General features: G+C 40.9%; 1 protein-coding gene across 1 annotated transcript; it reads left to right on the top strand.

The window, feature by feature from the left end:
- The first annotated feature begins 1,458 nt into the window (after nucleotides 1-1,458).
- Nucleotides 1,459-14,602, top strand: LOC119697613 (mitochondrial poly(A) polymerase). Its single transcript, XM_038128570.1, has 9 exons — nucleotides 1,459-1,627; nucleotides 3,421-3,593; nucleotides 4,148-4,381; nucleotides 4,696-4,920; nucleotides 8,011-8,222; nucleotides 10,344-10,570; nucleotides 11,776-11,868; nucleotides 11,967-12,040; nucleotides 13,721-14,602. Exons 1-9 carry the CDS (start codon nucleotides 1,489-1,491, stop codon nucleotides 14,054-14,056), a joined length of 1,713 nt encoding a protein of 570 aa, XP_037984498.1. The 5' UTR covers nucleotides 1,459-1,488; the 3' UTR covers nucleotides 14,057-14,602.
- Nucleotides 14,603-16,244: the final 1,642 nt, after the last annotated feature.

Raw genomic sequence — 16,244 nt, 5'->3', positions numbered from 1 at the left:
GTGTCATGTCCAGATTGTCCTTAAATACCTCCAGGGACGGTGACTCCACCATCTCCCTGGGCAGCCCATTACAATGTCTAATACCTCCTTCTGTGAACAAATTTTTCCTAATGTCCAATCTAAAACTACCCTGGCCCATCTTAAGACTATGTCCTCTTGTCCTGTCACTGGTTACCTGAGGAGAAGAGGCTGACCCCCACCTGGCTACAACCTCCTTTTCTTCAAGCTAAACAACCCCAGCTCCCTCACCCATTCCTCAAATGGCTCATTCTCCAGACCCTTTCTCAGCTCTGTTGCCCTTCTCTGGACTCACTCTAGCACCTCAATGCCCTTCCTGAATTGAGGGGCCCAGAACTGGACACACTGAGGCACACTCAAGGTGTGGCCTCACCAGTACCAAGTGCACTTCCCTAGCCCCACTGGACAACATCGCTGATACAAGCCAAAGGTTTTACTTCCCTTTTTTAAGTCGGTCTTCCAAAACCTATATTAGACCCCCATCACCTTGGCCATCTGACCCTTCAGGTTCACCCCTAAGCCCATGTTCACCCTCCTGCCCTTGTCTGGCAGGGCTCACGCAGGGGTTGATGGCCAGCCCTGGCCTGGACTGCTGGGTGCTTCCTTGCACAGGGCAAGCAGCTGCTCACACCCACGCCTCAAGCCTGACATGGGAAGCTCACAAAATCACAGAATATGCTGAGCTGAAAGGGACCCACAAGGATCATTGAAGTCCAACTCCTGGCCCTCTGCACAAGACAACACCAAGATTCACATCATGAGCCTGAAAGCATTGTCCAAAAGTTTTTTGAACTCTCAGGCTTCCTGCTGTGACCACTTCACTGGAGTGCCTGTCCCAGTGCCCAACCACCCTCTGGCTGAAGAATCTTTTCCTAATGTTCAACCCAAACCTCCCCTGACAAAACTTCGGGCCATTCCCTTGGGTTCTGTCACAGGACACCACAGAGATCAGTGCCCACCCCTCCTCTTCTCCCGAGGAAGCTGTTGACTTCCATGAGGTCTCCCCTCCATCTCCTCCAGGCGGAGATGACCAGTCAAAGTGACCTCAACTGCTCCTTTTAAGTCTTTCGCTCAAGGCCCTTTATCATCTTCGCTGCTCTCCTTTGGATGCTCACTAAAAGCTTTATATCCTTCTTACATTGTGGTGCCCAAAACTGCACACAGGCCTCAGGGGGAGGCTGCTCCAGTACAGGGACAATCCCCTCCCTTGCCCGGCTGGCCACGCTGTGCCTGATGCACCCCAGGACAGGGCTGGCCCTCCCGGCTGCCAGGGCACACTGCTGACAGCGGTTTGTTCCGCCTGCCCGGAGCAGGCGGCACCCTGGGCCGGCCATCAGCTTCGCTCCCTCCCCCAGAGCGCCCAAGCGCCCCGGGCACCGCCGGCCCTTCCCGGCGCACACGGAGCGGGCTGAGCCCCGCCGGCCGCCGTGGAACGCGGCGCCTGCGCAGAGCGGCGCGGCGCTGCCGGCCATGGCGCTCCGCGCGGGAGGGCCGGCGCTGGCGCTGCTGCGGGGCCGCCTGCGCCTCCCCGGGCCCGGCGCCCGCGGGCACGCCCGGCTCGGCCGCTCCGGCGCCGCCGCGCAGCCGGCTGCCGAGGAGCCGGGGGAAGGTAGGCACGGGTCGCCGGGCCTCGCTGCGTCCGCCGCGGGCCTCGGTGCCGCGCAGCCGACTGTGCCGGGGGGCGTGGGGAGGGGAGCGGCCGCCTGTCCCGCTCGGCCCCTCCGGAGGCGCCGGGGCAACGCCCGCGTCCTGGGCGTGAGGAGCCCCGCAGGGCTCGGGCAGCCCGGCCGGGCGGTGAGGTCGGCCTGGGCCGTCTGGGGCTGCAGCCCAGGAGGCCGGAGTCCGCTGTCAGTGCCCGGGACGCGGCTTGTTAAATGTAGATACGAGCCAGAGGTGAATCAAGTGACGGGGCTCATCCTGAGAGACCCCCTCAAAAGGGCATAGGAAGCGTTTGACTGGCACTGTGTCTTCAGTACAAGCCAAGAACCAGTGAGCATCGGTGCCGAGCTCAAGACTGCAAAGGGCAGCAGAGCCAGAAGTTGAGAGATCACATCATCTCTGTAGTGTCTAAGCATGTACGGGTAGTAAATCAGGCAAAAATCACAGCCCTTCTGGCCTAATGCCATGTCACCCATCCATGGGACTTGTCTTTTATGCATCTTGGTCACTTGATCCTTCTCTGTTTCCATGGAACCTGTGATATTTATCATCTTCATAAAGCGTTTCCTTAGTTTTCTGATAAAAAAATGAAAAATGCTAGTATAAAACTTGGTTGTTAAAAGAGTTATTATTATTAATTAACCACAGTTATTATTATTGTTAATAATAACTGTGGTTATTATTTACAACAGTAAATAATACTGTGGGAGCTCAGTAAAGTTATAAAATGAAAGATTTTTTTTTTTAATAAATACTATCAAGTAATACTAGTATCATGTAATGTTACTTAAAGGTTTTCTTGAGGCTATGATATCCCATGTGTTCTTCAGAACCAAAAACAGAATAAAGAGCTCTTTACTAAATATCCCTGTGGCAGGTGGTAGCTGCTGGGAAATGCTCCCCAGCTTCCCAATCCAAATGACAGAAGGGAAGTAATAACAGGCAACAGCTTCACAGGCTCCGCTGATGTGATGTGGTCAGTGGATTAGTTTGATAGCTATGCAGGGAAGATCATAATTTCAGATTTGGGAGATGGCCTCTTTGCCTGTATGCAAAGAGAGAAAGAAGTTCCATGTTTCTGGATGTTCAGCATGCCTCGATTCCATGTGAATTCTGGAGGCTGTCAGCAGCAGTACAGATTGCCAGTAGTGCGATGAGATATGACTGCGCTGTGGGTTTATTGTACTGGAGTAGATGAAAGTATATTATTAAGTGAAAATTTTGAGTAGGTGTTAACCGTAAAGGAAGGTGCTGATTTTGTAAAAATAGCAAGTGTTGAATTGTTCCAAAGTGCTGGTTTTGTGGTAGTTAGGAGAGACTGTAATTTCAGTGAAGCTTGCCAAAGGTCTAGACCTGCCTCACAGCCTAGCTGGCATTTCTTAACTCTTATGGGTGTGCTAAGTTTTTTGATGGTAAGCAGCAAATTAAAGAACAAAAGATTCCTTGTATTATGAAGCTTCCTGTGCACCAAGGGAAGTCAGTATTGTTTTCTTCCTACCTTTCCTACTCCTTGTTATTGCAAATGTATGCATTTGTGAGAGAAGTACATTTCTTTCTTTCATTCATTCTTCATTGTCCCTCATTTATTCTTCAGTCTTTTCATTTTCACTGTCATGATCTTGTAGAGCCAGGACAAACCTTTGTTCAGTTGTTCAATCCAGAGGAAGAGATAAGGTATATTAAAACCAGCCACACATCTTTCTGTTTACGTAGAAAAGCCTTGATGCTTGTTTCTTCTCACAGATGCTGAAGTCAGTACCAGAAAGAAGACATTTGCTGAAGTCCAGACAGAACGACTGGATCAAGCTGAACGGACTGTTTTAATTAAATGCCCATCAAAACTTAATGAAAAAAAATTATTGCAGTACTTAGCCAGTCATGGGACTGTTAAGAGTCATTTCTTTTTTGAAAATCGTGTAAGTAATTAATGGTGTCAACTAAAATCTAGACTTAGATGAAAAGAAATACCAGAAAAAAAATTTGGTTTAGACCTCATACATAAGCTAAGCAAATTATATGCACTTAGTGTATTAAATCTGTTTTTGTCTGTGCTAATGTTCACAAGTTGCTGAGCAGTTGATTTTTATTCGTAAGTCAGCTAAGCAACACCTCTAAGGAATAGCCAGCAACCTGTTTTGCTCTAAATCTTTGAAACTTTCACATAGCACCATTCATTGTTCTGACAATAGTGGTAGCTCTATTTTATGTGCTTCTTGAGTATTAAAGATGAATATAGTGCAGAACTTTTATGTTTAGTGCTTGCTTCCAAGAATAGCAGATCTTAAATACTTTTAATCTGTTGTGAAAAAGCATCTAAAATGTTTTGATATATGGAACCTAGCATTTGGCTTCAGGGCTCTCATACTAATCTGTCTCAGGAGCCCTAGGAGCATCTGAGCAATATCAGTACAATGAGTTCAAGCATTGTCTGCATTTATCTCACCCTGTATTTCCATTCTTAATGTTTCAGGGCATCAGTGCTCTAATAGAGTTTTCAGAAAAGAGCAGTATAGCCTCATTGCAGGATGCTGTTGGGATCCCAGGTGCTTCAGAGCATCATGTTGTTCCATTTAAATCAAGACTTTTTACTTTCACACTGAAAAACCCAGTGAGTCAACACGCTGAAGAGACACCGCTTCACCTCTCTCCTCAGTGTCACATTCCAGTAAAAGACCTCATTGAAAAGCTTTGTCTTGCAGACAGTGTAAGTAGAGGTTTCTAGATCTGTCTTAATTAAAAATAAGACATGTTCATTTCAGATTTGCTAGTGGTCATGATAAAGCTATTTATTTTTATTAAAATGGTAACATATTAGCATTTTATGTGAGTGGTTCTCCTACATTGAAGTAAATAAATGAAATTATTCATTTTAATTATGAAAATAATTTCTCTGTATGAAAGAAACCTTTTTGAAGTTTTGAAAAATAAGCTTCTAATTGCATTGATATTAAATAGATGAAAATATATGTTAATGAAGATGGGTCATTGTATTTTTACGGTGTTTCTTTTCTGAACTAGATAAGCAGTCAGATGTACATTCTCCTGAATGAGTATCAGCTTACAGAAGAAAACATCAAGCTGCGATTTCTGGCCTGTTCTTTGGTTCGGGATTTTGCACGTGCATATTTCCCTGACAGCACAGTAAAGCCATTTGGCTCTTCAGTCAACACATTTGGCAAACTGGGATCTGATGTGGACATGTTTCTGGACTTCCGTGATACAGGAAAGCATGCTACAAAAATGGTAAGATTGTGCTGTGCATCTTCAGTTTGTTGGATTTCTTAAACAGAGCAGCTCATTTGCTGTTTCACACACAGGAATCAGTTTATTTTTATTTAGGTTTTAAATGGGTTCATACTATAGGGTGTGAACAAGTTTATTTGAATGTTTGGATCTGAAGACTTTCAAAAACTGAATGTAACCTCGACATGATGTTCTTTGCAATAGGAAGAAAATTATTTGGTGTTTACAAAACTTTGCACTATTAGGGTGAATTTCACTATGAAGAAGACCCTCATCATCCAAAATTATTTCAGCAGAGTCTTCCGAAAAGACCTTCCCATTCTATTGTCGTGTTTTCTTCTCTGTAGCTTCTTTACTTCAGCCATGCTCTGTTAAAGCTTGGCTTTGTTTTTTAGGGTCTTTCATGTCCTAAAGCAAAGTAAGTTTGTGCATGTGCACATCTGTGTTTTGGAAAGATTGTCATTCTTTTCCTTACCTTAAAGAGATGACTTTATGCTCCAGGAAAGTTACTGGATTATGTACTGGGGTGTATATATATTTATAGGCACATATTGAGTGCCTATAAATCTATATACACCCCAGTACATAATCCAGTAACTGGATGGTTACTGGATGTGAAAGCTCAGGACACAGGATAGTCATGGTGAATACTTACAGGTGACGGAGTCTGAATGAATAATCAAGCAAGGGATTCTCGTGTTGTGAAAACATTTCTTTTTACTTGCGTGGTGACAGATAGTTTGGGGAAAAGCTGTTGGGAAAAGCTGTTGGGAAAAACTGTTGAAGTTTGGGAAAAAAGTTTAAGCCCATTGTCTTTTAAGTTTTCCTTAGAAGACAGTGGGCTTAAACTTTTGAAGATTGAAAATTCTCTCAGCTTTTCTGTACAATTTGTATATTGCCATGTAAGTTACTTTTAAAGAAATAATCTTTCAAATGTATATAGTTTTTAGTATTACTGCAGTGATAAATCACAGTGAAAGCAAATATGTCAGCTGAAGAGAAGGATTGTCGTGTTTGTGAAGTGTTAAAATCTTTATGTTTAATCAGTGAAGTTGCCTCTTAAATTTTGAAGGAATAACTTTTAAGTATAAAATGTCTTTTTTCAAAGTATCTTTGGTAACTAGCTGTCTTTTTATGTATCCTCAGTAGACATAGAAGTTCTATTGTGAAATGTAGAGTATTTGATGAGTGAGCAGCTGTGATTGCCTGTGAATAGCTGAGAGACTTGTTACTCTGGGGAGACAAAGGAGAGGTAGCTTTAGATACAGGGTGATTTGGCAGCAGTGGAAAAGGTATGTTCTGATTTCTTCACTTCTGTAGCCTTTCAGGAGGTGCCAGCAATGAGGAGGATCAGGCATTTCAGCACCTATTTACATGAAATAACTGGTTTTGAGCCTTATGGCAAACTGATTACTAATTGTAATTTAAGAAAAGGGGCAGGAGTGGGAACATTCTTTACGAAGAGTGAATGCTAGACCACAGATAGGGCATTTTTAACCTCTGGGCTGTTTGGGAGATTAGTGAATGATTTTAAACAGGGCTCTGTGATATTTTAGAGTAGCAGTTTTTGTTAAACTGTTGTGCTTCTTGCTTAGGTTACTGTATCAGTTTACCAAAAAGTAACTGTTTACTTTTAATAATAGTAATAGTTTCATATTTGCTGTTTCCGCCTACATGACAAGAACTGAGGAAGAACCACAGGGTTGTGGCAAGTGTATCAGTACTTCATAGCCCCTAGCTAGCGCCAAAGCTGTGTGTGAAGGTTCATTTAATTGCTAAGAATATCTACTTTATCATTATAAAACAGTCTTCATTCAGATTTTGAGAACTAGTGAGTTGCTGTCGGTAAAGGCCCATTGTGGTTTTTGTCACAAATATAAATATCAACACCTGCCCACCTACAGGTCAGCTGAGTACCCATCTTTATCTTTCCTGTTAACTGCCTCGATGTTGATAGTTACAGGCTCCTTTCACTCAGAGCCAGCCCTACTGTAGCATGCAGCCTCACAGCCAGATGGGATTAGGGACTGCTGTCCTGGCATGTTCCACCACACGTGCTGCTGACTGGAGAGCCACTCCAGGAGGGGAGCTGGAACAGTCACCTCGGTGATTGCCACACTCAGAAATTCAGCCCCTGAACTGACCTTATGGGAAAGGTTGCAAGGTCCGTAACTTCTGAATTGTTTCACCTGTCTGAGGTCACCAATTTGTGGATGACAGAAGGAACGTACTTGGTGTCTCAGTTACTGTTACATCACTGTAATTTTATTTGTACAGTGTGCATTCACCCATGACATGTTCCAAGGGGGAGGATAAGTCAGTGTCAAGTGTAGGATTAGCAAATAAAACTAGCTGATGTCTTACAAACACAAGACTATAAAGAAAACTGAGATTTCACAGGTATTTTATTGAAGTAAAAACTACAAATATGGCAAATCAAAATACGAAGACCTACAGAGAAGTTAATTTCTGATGTTAGAATATATCTTCACAATATTTTTGTCTTTCAGGGAAACTATATATGACATGAAGTAATTTTTTTAAGTTTTCCAGAATCGTATCTTGATTTTGAACAATTTAAGTAATTTGCATGCTGAATTGTTTTATTTTTTAAAATTAAGAAGACATTTTTCCTTACACTGCTACTTGATTTACTAACAATGCATTGTTCTTTGAGGGTTTTACATGGAATTACTGCTAGTTTGAAATGATTGGTAGTTTGGTTGTGTTGCCCCTCTGTAAACGTATGCTCCTCTTTCAGTCAGAGCATTTATACTCTCCTGGTAATTCCAGAATAATGGTTTTTAGCCAGTAATGAGATGTAGTACTATTATACTTCTGTTTGAACATGTAGATTTATAGTAAGTTGATCACTATTAGCCTGGAAAAATTGAATCACCAGAAGATAATGTAAAAGAGAGAGCTGTATTTTTTAACCTATTTTAAATTCTGTGGACTGCTTTGAATAATTCTTGTCTTTCAGTTCCAGTTGTACAAACTCCTTTGCAAATTGCGGTGGTCTTTCAGAAGTATTTTTAAATGTCTCTTTTGTTTGAGAGCTAACAGCTTGCTTTTAAAATTCTGTGTTAGAAAAAAGGTCCCTTTGAAATGGAGTATCAGATGAAAAGATTACCATCGGAAAGATTAGCAACTCAGAGGATTCTCTCTGTGATTGGTGACTGCCTTGATAATTTTGGTCCTGGGTGTGTGAATGTCCAGAAGATCCTCAATGCCCGCTGTCCACTTGTGAAGTTTTCCCATCAGCCAACAGGATTCCAGTGTGATCTGTCAGTGAGCAACAGGTAAGACCTGGTTTTAAAAAGTTTGCAGAGAATTCTCATGTACCTAAAGTGTTCTGAAAACCTGTAATATCAACTGTTTTCTCTTTTCTGTGTTCTTAACAAATGTGAATGTTGGCTCTGAAAGTAAAAGGATATTTTTTGACTTCTAGAGATTAGAGTTTGATGTCCTTAAGTTCCTTTTTCCAGCATAGGAAATACTTGCTAGCTGAAGCTGAAGCCTCAAAACCAGTCTATGGAAGAAGGTTGGCTTATAAAACAGGAAAGAAGGCAGTCAGTGTTCATTAGTCATTACTTCCCCATGGCATATGCACAGCCTTTCTTGATTGCTTTTCAGATTAAGCAGCTCCAGAATGTTAATTTTTAGGGATTTTGCTTCTAGCTATTTTGGTGTCCTTCCCTTCTTCTTAAGAGCCTGCGTACCCGTGTTTGCTGGGAAGGTGCCCTGGATGCCGAGGGAATTCCCGCGGGGAGGGGGAGCTTGCGGCGTTCCCGCCGTGCGGGGCCGCTCGCAGCACTGCCCGCCAGGGGGCGCCGGCTGCCCAGAGATGCCCCTCGGTGACAGAAATGGCTGCGCCGCCCCCTCTGTGCTGCTGCTGTCCCGTGCTACAGTCAGAATAACCCCGCACTGCACTGAACAGCTCTGCCATAAGTGTACATAGCCGAAAATGAGTTGCTGACCCTTTCCACTGTTGCTGGGGAATATAAAAATGTGAGTGATTATTCTTTAGGATAAACGTGACAGGACCCAAGGGAATGGCCTGGGAGATCCAGGTTGGATATTAGGAAAAGGTTTTTCAAAGGTGGTTGAGCCCTGGAACAGGCTCTTCAGGGAAGTGGTCACAGCACCAAGCCTGTTAGAGTTCAAGAAGCTTTTGACAATGCTCTCAGCACATTGTGTGACTCTTGGGGCTGTTATGTACAGGGCCAGGAGCTCGACTTTGATGATCCTTGTGGGTCCCTTCCAGCTCAGATTATTTTGTGTTTCTGTGATAAGAGTTTTAGTGCAGTTTTGTGATTTGTCGCATCAGATACGCTCGGATTTCTGAATTACCCAAAGTTTTGTTTCAGAATATGCAGGAGTTGCTAAGGCAATATTGAACAAGTTTCTTACAATGAAATTACTTCTCTATATGCAGCCACAGTGAAAGTCAGCCTGTAGTTCTGTACAAGCTTCCTTGTACCTCACTGCTGATAGTTTGGCTGGTTGGGACTGCATGTCTTGTCTTGTTATAATTTTTACTAGAAACACATCTCTCTGGACACCCTAAAGCACCTCACAGCTGAAATTGAAGAAGCCCAGGTGTTACAAAATGTTGACCTAGTAAATGTCCCCAAAAGGCTATGCTGAATTTGTAGAACAACTTTCAGCACTTCAGGCTAAAACTGAATCAAAGTTAGTTTTGCTCTCATGCTGTACTTCCATTTTTTTCTACTTTTTCTTGCCCTCCCATTTGTACAATACATGAATGGTTGTGTAACAGCGTGATAAAGGAGATCAAAAACTGATCCATCTGAAAACCTTTATCCTTCCAGATTAGTTGTTTTTTTCAGCTCTACTAAGCAGTAATCATTTGAAAATTACCAAACTGACTTGTTTTGTGGATTTCATTGTGTCTCTGCACTTAGATTATTTTTCAGTGCAGCATTTTACTACTTTTTAGATAAAAGCAGTAAAAGAAGTTCTAGTTGCATTTTATTATGTGTTAGGATAAAGATATTATCTAAGATACCAAAGGCAATTGTAGGTGAATTACATTTTTTCACCTCAGTTCTGCATAGTTGGACTCCACAGTACTTGATGGTGGTTGTTTTTTATTTTGGGGTTTTTTTCCCTCCCACTGTGATGTGGATCGAGGAAACAGGAAACAGTGCAAATGCATATTATTTACCCAGAACTGTGTAATTCCTGCTATGAAAAACTACAACGTATTTAATCCTGGATAATTCCATGCATTCCTACCCAAACTATTCTACTATTCTGTGATTCTCTTCTATTCTTTAAAATGTATAAAGTTAATTTTTTTAAATGAAAGCCCCCTTCTCTTATAATGAATAATGAATACTGCATCTGATACTTCATAATTCCCTCATCATTTACGCGTCATCCCATTTCTCCTTCAGCATTGCAATCAGAAGTTCAGAGCTCCTGTACATCTACGGCTGTCTCGATTCCCGGGTGCGAGCGTTAGTGTTCACTGTGCGCTGCTGGGCCCGGGTTCATGGGCTCACTAACAGTGCTCCTGGCACCTGGATCACCAACTTCTCCCTGACCATGATGGTCATGTTTTTTCTGCAGAGGAGATCGCCACCTATCATTCCAACACTAGACCAGCTTAAAGAACTGGCAGGTAAGCACAGCTGTTTGTGTTTATTGCAGTTGATTGTTTATTGCACATTTGTTTTATCTAAAGTGATAAAGAAACCCAAGCAATTTCTTTATGCTCTTGAATACTAATGAATATTATTTGTGTTTTAAGTTTGAGGGAATAGAGAAGTTTTACATGGGTTTTTTTTTGTGAAAATAATGCATCTTTAAAGGTAAAATAAATCCCCTTTCAATACAATACTGATTTGATTTAGAGGGGTTAGACTTATTCTGTCCCTTAGATAATTACATGTAATTTACTTGCTAAGTGCTCCTGAATTTTTTTTTTTTTTTTTGTTATTTAGAAGACTTTTAGGGTCTTGAACATTTCTGGAGTTAAGGATTTTGTGCAGACTTAACTGCACAAAATATGATGATATGATGTGTATTGTTTTATAGCTACCAAATGCTTAAAAAAAAAGGCTGTGTTTTCTCCTCCTAATTTGTAATATCCTTGAGACTGTTCAGGCCCTTTGCAAATAATTCTTGTCTCTCCACAAACAAGCTGTTCTGGAGGTTTCTAACACAGCATTCAGGCTGTGTTATCTTCAGTGAATCGTATGAAAGCATTGAGAATGACACCCCAAGTTCTTGATTTCTTACTCATGTGTTCTTTTTATTGGCTGATTCCTTGGAAGCTTTGATTGCTTGAAGTGGAGGAAAAGGTCTGTGTTCAGTTGCTTTAAAATAATTTTAAACATTTCCATCAGAATTCTGTAGAAAGATTTATACATAAAACATGTCTTCTGATATTTACAACAGTGTTCCTAATTCTGTGAAGTTTGTCAGAAGAAGACAGTGAATGCTCTGAGTCTGATTTTTTTAAACCCTCACCTAGGTAGTAACCTCAGAGAGTTGTGCAGTCAAGTGTGTAATACAGCCCTCTATGCAGAAATACCCTGCTTGTTACTTATAAGAAGTTTTCAGAGATACAAAGATGTCATTTATCTTATCACATTTTAAAATGTGCCATTTGCTCATGATGCTTTTCTTTTGCCCATCTATGGACTTTTTTTTTTAAATCTTTTACCACTTAATTTGAATCTTAACCTAAAAGTTCACGTGTGAATTCCTAATTTGATTTGTGTAGTATGGTAGCATTGATTTCAGTTTGTTATCTGAATTTTATAAATACACTGGCATTTTACTAAATGGCATTTCAAAATATGCCCACAATGTTTCTTTCAGGTGAAAAAGACAAGCATATAATTGGAGGATATGATTGCTCATTTGTCAGTGATTTAAGGAAGATTAAACCTACAAAAAACACAGAAACACTTGGTAGGTAGATCTTCATAAATTTTGTTTATTTTATGACCATATTGAAAACAAGCTTTTCCTTAATGTTACTGATGGCTCTTGTTTTTCTTTTGCCTTAGATGTATTGTTGGGTGAGTTTTTTGAATATTTTGGAAACTTTGATTTCAGAAGGAATTCCATAAATCTTCGAAAGGTAAATGGATTTTAATTGCTCATCATTATCAGCTGAATCTCTGTCTGCCATTTGACAAACTGCATATGCTAAGCAACAATTTCTGTAATCTTTAATTATATATAAGAAACCATTTATATGGAAACAGAGTTCTTTCTGTGAAGGAGGAGTGTTTTCCTCTTGGAGCCCAGTAACTTACAATACCATTAAGAGCATTTACAGTGTCATTACTTGGATATGCTGGAAGGCAGAAACTGATGCAAAGCTAGTGTGATTTTAATGAAAAGCCCTGTAATAAAAGTGGCAGTTTTAAAAAATCGAAGTTATTTTGCTCCTGTGGGAGGAAAACTTTTAAAATGTCATGATGTCTGTCATAGCAAAAGTCTGTGACAAACACTTTTGAGCTGGCAGGATTCACATTTAAAGTTGGGAGTCCAGACCCAGCCAGAGCCTACTTTAAAACTTACAGCTGAGTTTTGGGTATGCTTTTGACACTGCAGTTTTCTACTGCAGTGTGTATCAGCCTACAGTAATTGTGCTGCAGCTCAGTAGGTATGCCACAGCGTGATAATTCTGTGCTAGCACCTCGGTTTGCTTTATGTGTTTTAGTCATGCTGTTGATCTGTGTGTGCATGCAGGTATAATAGAAATACATGAAAAAGTAACCTTCGTAACTCACACCTGTTCCTGCTGGGCTGCTTCCAGAGTGGGGTTTCAGTGCCACGTTGCTGTGTGGATGCTCATTTGTTCTCTTTCCTATTTGGGCATTGTGGATCACTAGTTCAAGAGCCCTTTTTGCAGATTGATCCTAGAAACTTAGGTGAAGAAGTTCAGTTTGCTATTACCTGAAAAAGGCAAGAAAAAACACATTTGGAGCCTGAGCTAGTCAGGGGAGGTACCTGGGCTGCTGCTGTTGCTCTGACAGTGCTCTTGGCCCTGGGGCAAGTGTGTGTAAGGTGTGCATAGACACTTCCTGGGCCAGCAGGAGCTGGTGGATTCCTGCTGGAGCTTTGGCAAAGGTTCTGCTATACAGAACCAGTCAGCTAAGAAACACTCATAAGCACTGGGATGGAAGTGCATTTAAATAACAAACTACACAGTTGTCAGCTATTTGTGTTGTACTGTACAGGTGCCTAACAGTGGACCATGACCTGAATAGCTCTGTGCTTAAAAGACAGACCAAACTTGGAAGAATTTCAGCCAATGAAGCAATCTTGTTTACTTACACCAGCACTCTGATCTCTCTGAGCAGTGTGGGAGGAATGGTTTGAACAGTTTAAGTGCATGCAGTATTTTATCAAACTGAGCTGTGCAGGTTAATGTGACACACTGATGCTGCCCATACGCAAGTGGAATTAAGAGTAGGAGGTTACAGTAGGTGAGGTCGGAGGTTTGTTTGACAGCACATGGGAGAATGGCCAAAAAGATAGGTTAAGCTGTAGCTGTGTGTTCTTTACCTTGAAGGATATCTAAGTTAAATGTGGCAAAGAAAACTACCACTGAGAGGATTCAGAGAACAGGAATAATACAGACAAGTTGACAAGAAAATTAACTTGATTAATAATGACTGGGTGTTTTGTAAAATGCTCTCCAATAGGTCAAAACACTTTTAATTCTAATGTAATAACTCAAGTGGTTCGTTATTTGCTCAGCCTATAATGTACACACGCAACTTTGGCTTTTTCTTTATGCTGTCTGCAGGGAAAGGAAGTAAATAAGCCTGAGTCGTCTCCTCTTTATATCTGGAATCCCTTTGAACAAGACCTTAATATCAGCAAGAATGTTAATCAGCCACAGCTGGAGAAATTTATAGCTATGGCCAGAGAAAGTGCCTGGATTTTACAGAAGGAAGATAAAACTCAGCAAATGATCAATAAGGAACCTTGGGGACTGGCAGCTCTGTTGATACCATTTGGAAAAAATTCCAGCAAGATGAAGAATAGGATGAAAGGAATAGGAAGTGAAACAATCAGAAGCCTCTTGGACTCTTTAAGGTTAAATAATGCAAGCAGTCAACAAAAAGCAGTGGGAAAATGACTTTAAGCACAGAAACATAATAGCTAATATTCTGTTTTAGGAATTGAATGTGACACGCAGTCCAAAGAACATAAATTTTAAAATTTCTATTATGAGGAATGGAGAATCAAGCAATCTCTGTTTTTCATCATAATGATTTTTGTACAGGTCTGCATTCTTTCTGTACATTTTTCTCCTCCTTACTCCTCACTTTTCCATCTGTTTTATGAATGAAGAGTATTCAAATGTAAGTTTTACAGATGCATTTGGGAAATAGCTTTCAGTTGGGCACTCTTCTGTAAAAAAGGCTGACAGGAGCAGTATGGGAAAAAGCCTTTGGGAATTCTCTTGGTTAGCATACAAATGATATGCTAATTAAAAGCTCAAGAAGCAACCACCTTTCCATGAAACCACAGTCTGAAAGAAGATAAATGTGTTGGAACCATTGTTTCCAATCCAGTCGTGTTTTGGAAGCCAGTAAAACCGAAGTGCATGTATCTATTTTTGCAATTGTTTTCCATTCGTGTAGATAATGCCAAGACAAAATAAAGAGAATGGAATTAGATAGTCAGGTGTGCAGTTTCATAAAGCATTGCACCACCATAGCTCTCCAAGGATAGGCCACTGTTTTGTGTTGGAAAAATGGGTTTGCTCTTGTGTTTACCACCTGATTTAAAATGTCTTTAGTTAACTCTCCTTTGTTTTCTCTACCCAGGACTGGTCTCCACCCACACTTGTTTCTTATTTTGCCTTCAGCTTCACTTTAAACCTGTATTTCAGGTTCAGTCAGGGGTTCTTGAATGCCCTTCTTGCTTCATCACTCTCCCCAAAGCTGCTGCCTACCAGGTGACATCAAAGCATTCCCGAAGAGGGATCTGTCCTATGCAGAGATCCAGAGAATCATCCCAGTCTTGCCTGGGTTTTCAGATATTCAGAAGAACAGTGACCGTCCCCTTTCCAGATCAGTTGGGCCAGCAGAGTCAGTGCTTTTTATTGACTTGAAACATTGAGTGCTCTCTGCATCTACTTAAAAAGAAGTCTCTTCAGAGGAAGGGGGAGAGGGGAGGGGAGGAAGGAAATGGAGAGCAGGCAAATATCAAACTTTAAAAGTACATTTGTGAGTTATTTCACCTGTCCAGTTTGAGAGCCACTCATGCATTAGACTAAATGTTAGCAATTCCACAGAGTGTTTTCTTTATTCTTAACAGAAATTCCGTAAAGGAAATTACTGTATTCAGAGATAACATCAATTTTATGATTACTCTTTCATTTTCAGTACTTTTAGACTCTTTAATGATGCACTGGTATATGATCTTGTGTAGACTTTTTTCTAATGGTGTGATCTGAACAATTTACAAGTCTGTTTTCTCTTTTCTCTGATACATTATTAATTGGAAATACTGTAGTCAATAATAATGCATACTTCAAGTACTTGTAAAAACTGGGCAAAGAAAAGTATCTTCTTGCAGTTGGCAAACTAAAGAATTAGACCTTCAAGTCAATTCTGTAACAGTTTATTCAGAGTTTAAAATAATACTTATATGTGTCCATTTCTGATTCATAAATGTTTTCTTAAATAATGACTCACATAGTCATTATCTTGGTTGCTGAAATTAATTCTCATATTAACTTCTTCAAGATTGAGCCTTGATTTCGAAACTTAATTTTCTACCTAAATCCTGGTATTAGAAGTTCTTTTTGGAGGCTGGTATGAAGTTCATTGTAACTTGCTATTGATGCAAACACAAAAGCTTTGATAGCAAGCTTGACACAGGTTCTGTAAAGAGCCTGCTGTTCCCTTAATCTTTACAGAACCTAGAGGTGCATTGTCTGCAGTTTGCCCAGGAACAGAATATGTAGCTTTTGAAGATTAGGGCAGTACTCGAGTACTTCGGAATTTTTTTAAATTAACCAAATGGGTTATATATGGGTGTAATAACAAGAATATGGGTTACCAGGGAGAGAAGCATGCAGCAGAACCGTGGCAGTGTGTACCTAATTGCATCATATCCACAGGGATCCACTGACATAGGTAGGCAAGGTTTTATAGGAATTTTGGCACATAGGTACAGGACACTTAAATAGACAAGTAGACAAATAACAGTGAATTTGGTATTTTGGTTATGTGGTTGAGCCATGCTGAAACACAAGCTTCATTTGTAAATGGTTATAGATATTCAAGCTGCTCAGTATTCCTTAAAAGGCAGGG

The sequence above is a fragment of the Motacilla alba genome, chromosome 2, assembly GCF_015832195.1.
Source record: "Motacilla alba alba isolate MOTALB_02 chromosome 2, Motacilla_alba_V1.0_pri, whole genome shotgun sequence".
In the NCBI taxonomy this organism is placed as follows: Eukaryota; Metazoa; Chordata; class Aves; order Passeriformes; family Motacillidae; genus Motacilla; species Motacilla alba.
Note: the sequence above shows the minus strand (reverse complement) of the source record. Positions and strands in the feature narration are given on the sequence as shown.

Bases quoted from the DNA above. Each gene is read 5' to 3' on its own strand.
- LOC119697613 (XM_038128570.1), top strand. From the start codon at position 1,489: ATGGCGCTCCGCGCGGGAGGGCCGGCGCTGGCGCTGCTGCGGGGCCGC. The intron at 3,594-4,147 runs GTAAGTAATTAA...TTAATGTTTCAG, and splicing joins ATTTCTTTTTTGAAAATCGT to GGCATCAGTGCTCTAATAGA. The intron at 4,921-8,010 runs GTAAGATTGTGC...ATTCTGTGTTAG, and splicing joins GAAAGCATGCTACAAAAATG to AAAAAAGGTCCCTTTGAAAT.